At 38.4% G+C, this 13804-nt stretch overlaps 1 protein-coding gene across 1 annotated transcript; it reads left to right on the forward strand.

Annotated features, from left to right (window-relative positions):
* Positions 1 to 4348: 4348 nt before the first annotated feature.
* Positions 4349 to 12455, forward strand: grk7b (G protein-coupled receptor kinase 7b). The gene is made up of 4 exons (XM_079825243.1): positions 4349 to 5124; positions 5866 to 6303; positions 8243 to 8514; positions 11445 to 12455. Exons 1-4 carry the CDS (start codon positions 4525 to 4527, stop codon positions 11779 to 11781), a joined length of 1647 nt encoding a protein of 548 aa, XP_079681369.1. The 5' UTR covers positions 4349 to 4524; the 3' UTR covers positions 11782 to 12455.
* The last annotated feature ends 1349 nt before the right edge of the window (positions 12456 to 13804 follow it).

Below are 13804 nucleotides of genomic sequence, written 5' to 3' on the forward strand. Positions count from 1 at the left end.
GGTGAGCATTTACATTTGATGATATATTTATGATTATTGTTTAAATTATTATTCATTATTAGTGTACACAGGTCTCTAAAATCCCTCATGGACAGATTTAAAGGAATACTTCAAAATGAAAATTGTCATCATTAAACTTCAATAGTTATAAAGCTGGCTTGCAGGCAAGTTTTACTTTTACATGAGTACTTACAAAGAGAGAAATCTATGAAATATTTTACTGCACAAAATTAGAAAAATTCCTACGCAACACTGAGAGCTCAGCGAAAAAGCATCTCGTAAGTCTTCCACCAGTACGTTGCGTATTGCTCCCATCCTTTGCTAATTCAAGTGAAGCAATTAGCTCAGGATTTGAGTGCTTATGTTTAGTCCGTAACCCATAAGGACAATTTCCAAGACAAAAGATTTAGCTACTAGTAATGTGACGCAGGCTTTTTCAGCCAGTGGCATTTTGTACGGATATCCCTCCTCTTGCATTCTGGGGTTGAGGGCGTTTCTCAGTGCTATACTTCATTTAACATTGATATAAAAAAAGATATGTAATAACTTCTTGTGAAAAATATTTGAAGCTGTGTATATGCTATAGATAATGTTAACCAAGAATAAAGCACATTGTTTTAGGGAGTTAACATTCAGGTCTGGCAGCATTCTGGTACGTAACAACCACTTGTCATGATCCACTTCCTAATATAATCAAGGCTTGCCCAACATTTTTTGATTGAGTATTAAGTATGCAGTCTATACCAATCATGCACAAGAATTTACAGCTTAGTATTAATCCAGACAGGGTTAATTAAATGTCTAATTTTAATGATATAGGCTATGTAGAAAAAAATGTCCAAACTCTTAAAAGGCAGGGCAGAAAACAATCTTCACTGACTTGTGTTTTCTAAAACTAAGGTGAATGCTCAGATAGGCTGTTTATTAGTGCACATTTTAAATGCAAAACAAAATTGTTCATTTACGGCTGAATTTCAAAGAAAACAGGTGAAGTGTATTTCTAAGTTGGGCGTATTTGATTTCTAAAATATTAAAGAATATAATCTATTGCTGCATGTCAAGGGATGTGGAATTTATTTTCATGTTAGACATGAATTACTGCATGGCAACTTCGTGAGGTGCCTCCTGGAATGTATTAAAGGAGTTCCCATCTATACTGGACACTTGTTGGCAACTATCTGTTCTCACTCATTTAAAATACTTAGTTACATTTTTAGTACTGTAAAGACATTTATGTACAGGCACAAGATTTGTTACTCTACAAAACTCATGTCAAGCATTTGAACTTTCAGTCACACATTAGGGTGACTATTAACTAACTATAAACTTTGACTTTTGCCTCAAAAAACTCCTAATTACTGCTTATTAATAGTTAATAAGGTAGTTAAGTTTGGGTATTGGGTAGGAATAAGGGATGCAGAATAAGGCATTAATATGTGCTTTATAAGTACTAATAAACAGCCAATTTCCTAGTAATATGCATGCTAATAAGCAACAAAGTGAGAATTGGACTAAAGTGTTACTGAAGTTTCAATACACATTATTAATTTATAAAAAAGAAAAAGCTTGCCATCTTAATAAATGCAAGTACTGTAAGGCTTTATCATTGTTGAAATATGCCAGCTGTCTGCCAGACAACCTATTAAAGGTTTAGTTCACTTCAAAATGAAACTTTCCTGATAATTTACTCACCCCCAGGCCATCCAAGATGTTCATGTCTTTCTTTCTTCAGTGGAAAAGAATACAAATTTTTAAGGAAAACATTCCAGTGTTCTCCATATAATGGACTTCAATGGCAACCAAAATGTTGAAGGTCCAAATCAATGCAGTTTCATAGGGCTTTGAAGGGCTTCAGAGGCTCTGCACGATCCCAGCTGAGGAATAGGGTCTTATCTAGCGAAACAATCTGTCTATTTTTTTTTTTAAAGTACTTCCACCTACGTCTAGCGTGACCTTTCCAGCATGATTGCGCAATCCATGGCACAGCACACAGCGCAAGATGAGCAATTTAGGTTAAAAAGTACATAAATGTTTATTTTCTTCTTGAAAATGACTGATGCTTTGGCTAGATAAGACCCTATTCCTCAGCTGGGATCGTGCATAGCCTCTGAAGCCATTTGAAACTGCATTAATTTGGACCTTCAACTCGTTGATTGCAATTGAAGTACATTATGTGAAGAAAAATCAAAAAACTTTTCCTCAAAAAACGTAATTTCTTTTCGACTGAAGAAAGAAAGACATGAACATCTTGGATGAGATGGGGGTGAGTAAATTATCAGGATATTTTAATTCTAAAGTGAACTAATCCTTTAATGCTAACATGGCTGCCCCAGTGCACAAAGCTCAATTAAAAGCAGCCAAGAGGACAGATCTCACCATAATGTTTACACCTAATGAAGGCTTATTCTCACTTCTACTGTCATAATGAACTCTAAATCGGCTCTTATAAACTTCTAAAGTCTTCAGACTCTCAAACAACTGAGATAAGCTTATAACAACATCAAGTAATAAAATATAATTGCTGGTTAGTTAAGGCAAGCATCACTAATATGGCTCATATTTGGGCTTCAGAATTTGAATAGACCTCTAAACTTTTGAACATAAGTGTTATTATTTCACTATCACCTGGCAGATAATGAAATAGGCATCATTAAGGTTGGTTCACACTGGCTGACTGGGTGAACTGGCATTAACATAGAAGGAAGGATTTACCAGAATGTTGGTTTTTACTTGGGCTAGTAAAAAAACCACCAAGAACCCTACATGCTAAAAACACTAAGCACCTTAAAGGGTTAGTTCACCCAAAAATGAAATTTATATCATCATATACTCACCCTTATGTCATTCATCTTCGGAACACAAATTGAGATATTTTTGATGAAATCTGAGAGCCTTCTGTCCCTCCATTGACAGCTACACTACCACCCTTAAAAAAAGTTCAGAAAGAAATCGTAAAATTAATCCATATGAATATGGTTTTGTCAAAATTTTTATTTTTATATGATGAACATTTAATTTATTCTCATATAAACATTGCGAACATAAACAGATGTTTAACCGAACTTGCTTGATGTGCGAGAACAAACTGAGCACTCATTGGTTCTTGCGGAAGCTTAAACGTGCTGCGTAACATGAAAATGTACCTCATTGGTTCTTGCTGAAGCTCAAACGTGCTGCGTAACATGAGAATGAACCTCATTGGTTCTTGTGGAAGCTCAAACGTGCTGCTTAACATGAGAATGAACCTCATTGGTTCTTGCTGAAGCTCAAACGTACTGCTTAACATGAGAATGAACCTCATTGGTTCTTGTGGAAGCTCAAACGTGCTGCGTAACATGAGAATGAACCTCATTGGTTCTTGCTGAAGCTCAAACGTGCTGCTTAACATGAGAATGAACCTCATTGGTTCTTGTGGAAGCTCAAACGTGCTTGTGGTTCTTGTGGAAGCTCAAACGTGCTTGTGGTTCTTGCTGAAGCTCAAACGTGCTGCGTAACATGAGAATGAACCTCATTGGTTCTTGCTGAAGCTCAAACGTGCTGCGTAACATGAGAATGAACCTTATTGGTTCTTGTGGAAGCTCAAACATGCTTGTGGTTCTTGCTGAAGCTCAAACGCGCTGCGTAAAATGTGAGAATGAACCTCACTGGTTTTTGCCCTTCAAGCAAGCATGCTTGAGTTTCTGTTTACCACAACTAATGTGTGCATTGATGAATGTTTAATCTGTTAATTAAACCACTCAATTCCTGTGGATTAGTTTTACGATCTCTTTATGAACTTTTTGAAGAGTCAAAGTGGTAGTTGTGTAGCTGTCAATGGAGGGAAAGAAAGCTCTCAGATTTGATCAAAAAGATCTGAAAGACCAAGAAGTTCAGAAGATGAACGAATGGCTTACAGGTTTGGAACGACATGAGGGTGAGTAATTAATGACAGAATTTTCATTTATTTTTTAGGTGAAAAAAATTAAATACCCTTTAACAGAGGTTCTCAAAGTGTGGGGGAGGTCAGCAGAACATTTTTTTAAAAGCGGGGCGTGACCAAAAAGTTTGAAAACCACTGCTTTAACCACTGCCTATAGCATTAAAGCAGCATATTTTGCATGGGCAAGCACCACTCACATTTTCTTCAGAAACCCATCAAACTCTATTTATTTTCTTGAACTAAAGTTGACACAGTAGAGAACTAAGCACGTCATAGGCAACAATTGCATTGTCTATCCCTTAGCATTGTTGCTAAACATAGTACAAAGCCTCTTAAGTTAGGTACGGCGGAAGTTCCTTTCGTAAGCAGTATCCACAAATTAGCATACAACGACAATTACTTAAGAGAAAATCCCCATTGAGGTTTTTCATTCTGATGGAGCAATTACATGAGCGGCACAGGAAAGATTCAGGCTTAAGGCACTGAAGCCTCATTCTTTCTGACTCATCTGTGTATCAGAGCTTGCCACTGTGCTGCCTACATTTCTGTCCTTATTTATTGTTACCTGCAGCGTCACATAGTTAAACCTTCACCTCGCCACAGCCATGTGTGACATGGGTGGACTGGACAACCTGGTGGCCAACACAGCCTACCTGAAAGCACAGAGTCTAGATGACAAGGAGATGAGGAAACGAAGGCGTAGCCTAATTCTTCCCCAACTTGAAAACTGTACAGATGTGCGTGCAGCTATTCCCAAGGACTTTGAGGACATCTGTGAGCAGCAGCCCATTGGGAAAACATGCTTCCGACAGTTCCTCTTAGCCTCCAATCCAGAATACCTTGCCGCTGCAGAGTTCCTAGAGGAGTTGAATGACTGGAATTTGGCAGAGGCAGGTGCTAAAGAAAAATCCAGGCAGAATATCATTAACAAATTCTGCAAAACTGACTCCAAAAGTTTCCTGGCTTATCTGACTGAGGACATGGCGGAGAAGTGTAATGCCGTCTCTGAGAATGACTTTGAGGAGTTGATGATGGGACAGGTGAAAGAAGCTACGCAAGAGTTTCTGAGAGGAAAACCTCTCGATGAGTATCAGGCTAGCCCGTACTTTGAGAGATTTGTGCAGTGGAAGGAATCTGAGAAGCAGCCCATCTCTGATAAATACTTCTATGAGTTCAGGACTTTGGGGAAAGGAGGATTTGGAGAGGTGAGTGTTTGTGAGTGATATACAGTTATAGTATATCAAGTCTTATGAATGTTTGTTAACAAATTATTGTTTATAATGAAACTATATTGCCTTCTATTATCCATTTTGTTAACCTTTAGAGGTCATGTGTGTAATTTTGTTATATTTCAACAGTATTTCAGAGTGAAGCAGGGGTATTAAATTATCCATTAGAAATAAAATAGATCATATCCAGTAGCCCGTGTAGTGATTTTAAACGAACAGAAAGTTATTACATATTAACAACTTATCACTCGCAGCATGAGATCGCAGCAAAAGAAAACCACTACAATCCAACTATTCAATCCTATCCATGATGGACAATTTCAAGTTCTGCCTTGTTCGAGAAGATGTTTCATTTTTTGGATATACATAACAATAGGGTAGGAAAATCGTAACTTCTGCTTCTGCTTGTTGTCATGATGACTATGTTGCAAAATCTCCTATCCCAGTTCAATATGCAGGTACAGTTAAGTAAGCTAAGTTAGGTTGATTTCACCAAATATTCAATTGTATTGCTTTATTAGTTTCAGAAGCTGGCATGTCCACTGTCACCAAACTTATCTGTGGCGTGTATTCTTACTGCTGTCCCATATTCTGTTTTACAGCATAAAAAAAAAACTTTGTATAAAATCTAGAATTCAGCCCATATCTAGCCCATCATCCAATTTCAATAACAGCAATCTTTCTCTGTTGATGTTTTTTAAACCTCTCTCTTTGCAGGTGTGTGCGGTTCAGGTCAAAAACACAGGTCAGATGTATGCTTGCAAGAAGCTGGACAAGAAACGTCTGAAGAAAAAAGGTGGGGAAAAGATGGCTCTACTGGAGAAAAAAATCTTGGAGAAGGTGAACAGCCTGTTTCTGGTGAACCTGGCCTACGCATTTGACACAAAGACCCACCTGTGTCTGGTCATGACTCTGATGAATGGAGGGGATCTGAAGTACCACATTTACCACATTGGGGAGAATGGCATTGAGATGGAGCGAATCATTCACTACACCGCTCAGATTACCACTGGTATCCTGCACCTACATGCTATGGATATTGTTTACCGTGACATGAAGCCAGAGAACGTCCTACTGGACAGTCAGGGCCAGTGCAGGTTGTCAGACCTCGGACTAGCTGTGGAAATACCAAACGGGAAAACTATCTCTCAGAAGGTAAGGACAGGAAGATAAGACAAGCTTTTATGAATAAATTTTTTTTTTCTCCCTTGCAAAATGTTCTGTTTAACATTCTGGGGAGGTGTAAACTAGTGGTTAATCTGGGCTGGTAGATTAAAAGTTTGAGGACTGAACTCCCCATACATACAGTATATATGTGGGCACTTGAAAAGGTAACTGCTGAACACCTGAGTCCTACAAAGTCCCAATACTACCCCAATCATAAATGTGTGGTTACAGCTTTCAAAGTACTTATTGAGACAGGTAGCCAACGTTGCTCCTGGAGAGCTACCTTCCTGTTGACTTCAGTTCCAACCCTGCTTCAACAGCCCAGCCTGTCATTTTCAGTAACCCTGAACACCTTGATTAACTGGATCAGGTGTGTTTGATTGAGGTTGGAGCTGAACTCCAGGGTAGCTGTCCAGGAGCTGGTTTGGCTACACCTGCCCTAAAGCAATATTTTCCAACCCCTGTTCCTGGAGGCACTCCATTAACACCATTTTGAGCAGGATTTGAACCAGCATCAACTGGCATGGGAGACGGGCATACTAACAAGGACACTAAAGAGCCACTACCGTCATTTGCTAGCGTGCCTTGAGGTTGGAGAAGTGAGGTTTATTTGCACAGCTCATACTAGCTGGCCTCCATTACACCGGCAGTACACATTCTGGATGTCTCTTTTATCTGACCCATCCATCTATGGAGTCTCCACTAACAAACTGATAAGATGTGCTTGATTAGAAAGAGTTTGAAAATGTGTTAGCTGCATCCAAAATCAAAGGTACTTACTTTGCGATGTTCTATGTAGTATGAATTTGTAATCAGGACATACTACATTTGTCATGTCGTCATTGTCATGTGACCTATCAGCATCAGTTGTGTCGCTTTACTGCCATTCACAAATCTTCTCTCATGGCCTCATCATGGGATAGTAATATCCATCAGACTTCAAAATCTTACCAGAAGCAGTAGGTAATTCGGGTAATTTTTGCCCACTGTTCCATAAAATACTGTTTCACATACTTTTTTTCACATCTACTATATTGTAGGGAGGTATGCATATTCGGATGCAACCGTATTGATGTGCCTCCAGGAACAGAGTTGGGAAACACGGGCCTAAAGTGCTACATTATTTAAATCCTGTCATAGTAAGTTTGGAATTGATGTAATTGGAATTGATAACTTTGAATTAATAAAGTACTATCACTCAGTTTTGGTGTACCTTATAAATAACACAATTATAAAATAATTAACCCATGAAATGCATCCAACCATTTTCCAAACCACTTGTCCTAGAGTTGCGGGAATGCCTATCTCACCGGCTCAGGCTGTAGCCAGGTAACGGTTTAAAAGGATGGGTCTATCGCAGGGCAACCCATGAAATGTCTCATGAAAATTTGCTGATATTCCTATGACAAATAAACATTTAGAATGACATCAGTGTTTATTTTAAAAGTTAATTCTATTAGACATTTAAATCTACCAAATAATTTGATTAAGTTCAGTATCCTGTTAACCGTATCTTGGTGTCATAGGTTAAACTTAGAAGGACAAAAAAAACCCTGAACTAATTTTTCCAAATGGCAAAATAAGGACATTTTGGACTATTTCATTATTAACGAATAATTTAGCCAGGGGTACGACGAAACCTTGAATTTATAATGCTAATCACAGTATTACCCAAAGCTGCCATCTTAGTTGGCACAAGGACTTGAGTCCCTGGAGATACTGGTGAAATGGAAAGAGACTGTTTTTGTGCCTGTAACTTGTTTCAGGAATCTCTTCTGAAATGGGATTTTAGTGAGGATAAAGAAAATGTCAAAGTGTTTGTACCATGATAGATGTCTTTAAATATGATTTGAAATGCTTTTTCAGGTGGCTTCAAGAAGCTAAATGGTTTTCCTCATAACCCCTCTTGTTGTCTTTTCCAACGTAGGCTGGCACTAAGGGGTATATGGCGCCAGAAATCCTGAAGCAGGAACCATATCGTACGTCAGTGGACTGGTGGGCCTTGGGCTGTAGCATCTATGAGATGGTGGCCGGCCGTCTGCCATTTAGAGATCACAAAGAGAAGGTTACTAAAGAAGAGATAGTCAGGAGAACTCTAGAAGACGAGTGCAAATTTGAACACAAAAATTTTGACGCTCCATCCAAGGACATCATCAGGCTTTTTCTGAAAAAGAACGTTGAAGACCGCCTCGGCTGCAAGTAAGTGGCAGTGTTTCTGTGTTTCATGGCAAGAGGACACACTGTTTCCACTCTAGGTCATTATTAGGACATGGTCAGTCCAACTCTGCCCTCTGCGTGCCAACAGAGGAGCAGAAGCTTTACTCTGTCAGCAAATTTAAGCCAGTGTGGCAGCAAATCGAAGAAACAGGCCAGCCATTCTGAGGGAGAGCAGTGGGTTTGGAGCCTCAGCACTGGGTTTGGATGGAGCAAAGCATGAATGTTAAAACAAAATAGCTTTGAGTCTTTTTTCATTCTGTGGGTGAAGACACCAAAAGATTTAATACCAGCTTCATTGCTCATAGGTTTAAATTACATTTTAACATATAATACTATTCCCAATGTCAGTTGCTGAAACTATTTCAACCCATTAAAATGTTTATTTGAATCCTGTTAAAGGAACAGTTTCACCCATAAGTTAAAAATGTGTCATTATTTACTCACCCTAATGGCAATCCAAATCCAATTTTTGCCATGGAACACAGAAGGATAATTTCTTAAAGAATCTTTATGCAGCTTCTGTCACATCTATCAAAAAATGGCCAAAAACCTTAAAATCATATCAAAATAAGTAGTCAATATGACGCTTTTGAGTCTTCTGAAGTAATTTCATAGTTTTGAGTGGGGAACAGACTGAAATGTAAGTTATTATTCACTGATAATCTTCAGCTCTCAAATCAAACATGTCATGGACAGATGTGTCACACCAGATTTAATGTCAATGGGTTTAGTTACAAGGCCTGCAAAATGCAATGACCTATGGTGTCATCGATGTCCAACCTGCATTATTGGCTCCACGTTTGATCTAATTTGCGACAGAGAGGAAGATTGTCAGTATGACTTTGGTCTGTTTATCACAATGCTGTTGCATGGCTTTATAAGACTCATACTGGGATGGATAGGTGGCTCAGTGGTTAGCGCCTCCGCACCCACAACATGAAGAATCCAGTTCAAGACTCATATTGCAAGAGTCCTGAGAGAATGTTATTAGAATTTTTGGATAATAAGAAAAAGGAATGTTCTGATACCCTTTTTCCAGAAAATATCCCATAACTAAGAAAAAACTCAGAACTTTTGTAAGTTACATTTGCATAATTCAATGGGGACTTTGGAAAAACAATTTTACAACATAATTATTGTAAAATTATTGTGATAGAGGGGATTTTGTACTTGTTTCACAAAATATATATAAATGTATATCACCATGCAGTTTTGGAATCACATGATGTTCAGTAAACGGGTGAATTATTCCTTTAAAGTGCCCCTATTATGCTAATTTAAAGGTTTCTAATTTTGTTTTGGCTGTCTCCTACAACAGGCTTACACTCATTAAAGGTCCAAAAACAGTTTCATTTTCTCATAATAGTATACATTGCACATCACCACATTTTCAATGATTCTCAAACCACTCGTCGGGGGAATCACTCTCTAAATCCCTCCTATCTGCAAGCTTACTCTGCTTTGATTGACCAGACAACCCAGTCTGTTACGATTGGTCTACCACTTACAGCACGTGTCGGAAGCTAAACGGCCATTACCATAGCCGAACTTCAGTTCCGTCCGGAGACGTCGATTTTACCATATCAATCCGAGCACAAGTCCGGTGATGAAACATTGGAAGAACTAGTTATTCAACCCAAACCTCCATTGCAAGGACGACTTGAGTGATACGCTACTCATTTTGAAGTACATTATGAGATGTTGCAACTATAATTTCTCACCATCAGCATTAACAAGTGTATGTCCATAAACAAACCAATGTGTATACAGAGCACTCATTAGCCGTGCACTAACGTGAATGACTGATGTAACATTGAAGTTTGCAGAGTTTAGCTCCAACCCTAATTAAACACACCTGAACCAGCTAATCAAGGTCTTCAGGATTACTAGATACTTCCAGGCAGGAGCCAGTTGGAGCTACAATCTGCAGGAGAGTGGCCCTCCAGGAGATGAGTTAGTGCTTTAATGTTTGGCTACGGCTACGTTAGCTACACTAATCTGGATAGATTTGAAAACGATGTTTTCATTTCAAAACGCTCTCCGTCCACACTAGCGTTTTCAAACATTTTCCAAAAGTCTCTCGCCCACACTGAAACATCGGAAAACGTAAAATTCACCTCTCTGCGCATGCGTAAAACCTCATAAAAGCTCACTTGATACAGACGGAACAAGATGACATAAAGTTATCACACAATTCTTCTGGCAGGATCATTTTATAAAAATAAAAAAAAATCTTACCATTCACTGATGCATCCAGATCGCTCTCTGTCGCCATTATATGTTTGGTCTAAAACGCAACTGCTCTCATGTTTTACCGCAGGACAGCAATTGCGAGAAGAGTGTGCAAAGTAACATATTTTAGCAACAGTGTGAAAGTGAATAGGACATAACAGGCACAATAGTGGTATAAACCTGAATATATTGGTTCAATATGCGTCACGACTAAACATGTGTAATCGTTTTCAAATACCTCCATTTTCACAGTCCACACTACAACGCAAAATTTATCCACTTTGGACAGCGTTTTCAAAAAGATCACTGTGGGTAAACTTAAAGGAACACTACACTTTTTTTGAAAATAGGGTAATTTTCCAACTCCCCTAGAGTTGAGTTTTACCGTTTTCGAATCCATTCAACCGATCTCCGGGTCTGGCGGTAGCACTTTTAGCATAGCTTAGCATAGATCATTGAATCTGATTAGACCGTTAGCATCTCGCTCAAAAAAATTACCAGAGTTTTGATATTTTTCCTATTTAAAACTTGACTCTTCTGTACTTACATCTTCTACTAATAGGCACTTGTAGCCTATTTTTTTATTTTATTTTTTTAAGTGGAGTGTTCCTTTAATGCCGTAACCATACATTTATTCATATAAGCCATATTTGTGACTGTAAACTGTTTTTTGCCCACAGGGATGACCCTCGGAAACATGAGTTCTTCAAATCCATTAACATCCCTCGGCTAGAGGCGGGACTTATTGCACCTCCATGGGTGCCCAAACCTAACGTTGTGTATGCTAAAGACACAGGTGATATCCAGGACTTCTCTGAGGTTAAGGGGGTTGAATTTAATGCCAATGATGAGAGGTTTTTTAAGGAATTCAGTACAGGAGCAGTGCCAATTCCATGGCAACAGGAGATGATTGACAGTGGACTCTTTGATGAGCTAAACGACCCAAATAGGAAGACATTGTCACCAGGACTGGATGATGATGATGAGCAAAAATCCAAATCTTGCACTCTTCTGTGACAAAATAAGAACAAATGTTTTTTTTAGATTTTCCAACCTTTTCCTGTAAGATCAAATTTTTTTCGGAAGGAGCTTACAGTAACTGTACTTTTAAGGTTATTTTTGTTATAATACATATTATTACTATTTTATAGTGATATTTTCTTTTAATATCAAGTGCTTTTATTGAGCATTTGCATGAAAGATTATGAATTGTGTGTCCTGCAGATGGTTGGCGGATTGGCAAAGCCATGTGCTGTTGCTATGCTGTGAATATTTTTTTAATTCTCTAGCGAAATATTTTTACAGGTGGTCTCAAACCTTTTGACCTAAATGTATGTTTTTACAGTCACAGGTCTCAGTGACTGATGCTTTACTGATGCATGAACTTTAGGATGTTTGCTGGGTACATCTTAAACAGTTTGACATTATTAGTCTTTTACTTGATATTTATCTGTATGCTGTGTTATTCACTTCAATGTCTGTGTTTTTTACCATGTCTATATTTTATTTTTTCTCATATGCAGAAGTCTGATTGAAAAGAAACACCTAATGGCCAAATTAACTTCTAAATGCGTAATACTAATTACGCATAAAAACATTAATGTATTTAATGTCTGTGTGAATTGCTGTGTCAGTTGTGATAAGGTCCCTTTAGTAATAAACCGGCCATTAAAACAACACCAGAGCTCCATGGAAAGTTCTGCCACTGGCTTCTACTGACTGCTATATGACCAGCAGAGGTCACTGTTCACAATAAGAGACTGCTTTATATTAGGCGGGAAAACGACTTAGATGAGCAACAGCACTGATAAACCCATCCATGGTGAAGAAAGTTTATCCATTTAAAAGGAATACAATTTTTATGTGAGCTGTTAAATATTTTAGCCGTGTTCATAAGTAGATTATCATAAATCCTGTTCTTGTCATGGTGGATTATTAATGAAATATGATGAAGGATGGGGTCAGGCAAGGCATGGGAAAGAGAGGCTTGTGGTTTTGGACAGGGTGCAGATATTTGCCCTTCTCCTCCACGTTCCTGGATGACACCTCAGCTGTGTGATAAACAAGCTCTCCTGAGGCGGGTGGAAATCTCTGGGTGTGGCCCAGCCTGGCGGAGATCTCAGACCCACTGCGCTGCACCCTGTACCACATGCTCAAGTGTTTTGTCCACAGCTAACGGGAACCGACTGAAATAGCCAGTGGTTTCATTAGGAAAAAAATCCCAGTCTGTTTGTACTATGGGCAAAGGTTGACATTATTAAATGTGAATATTTATGCTGCTTTGCTCTTCATCATCCCACAGACTGTTCCATTATTGGAACGTGTGCCTGAATGTGTCTGGGTCTCTTTTTGACTATTTTAAAGGATGGTTTGGCTTAAATTTAAAATGGACAATTCTTTTTTTTATGGAACATTGCTGTATTTATTACAAATGATTTATCAATGCACATCATTATTTTTAAAAATGTTTGTGCCCTCATAATCTTTAATCAAAATAACTTACCCTCCCTCTTGCAGCAACATCTCATTTTGATTAAAGATTACAAGTGCTCATTAATTAAAAAATAAATATGTGCACAGATAAAAAATGTATAATAAATGCCGCAATGTTCCATCAAAAAAAGAAAAAAATGTCCATTTTGATTTCATTAGCCATGCTTTCACTGCAGGAACTTTCCCCAGGAACTAAGGACTTTGGGCTGGTACTCTTGTGTGTTTTGACCACAGGGACCAGGATCTACTCTAAATGATGATCCAGATAACAACTTTCCCCCTCAGAAAGTCCCTGCTTACGAAGTAGTACTTTTTCAAAGTTCAGGAACTTTCAGGGGTGGGACTTGGGCACTGAACATGCTGATTGGTTGAGTTCACGCAGCTTTTTGATTGGTTGACTCCACGCAGCATTTTATTTCAACCACCATTTTTAAAAGTCTGTTGCGGTGCGTGCAGTAAGGGTTGTTTGCTATTCGAATCAACAAAGGAGTAAAAATAATGCGACAGATGGACCAACAACGAGGTTCAGGCTTTATTAAGCTTATAT

Source organism: Gobio gobio (assembly GCF_949357685.1).
Source record: "Gobio gobio genome assembly, chromosome: 9".
NCBI classification, from domain to species: Eukaryota; Metazoa; Chordata; class Actinopteri; order Cypriniformes; family Gobionidae; genus Gobio; species Gobio gobio.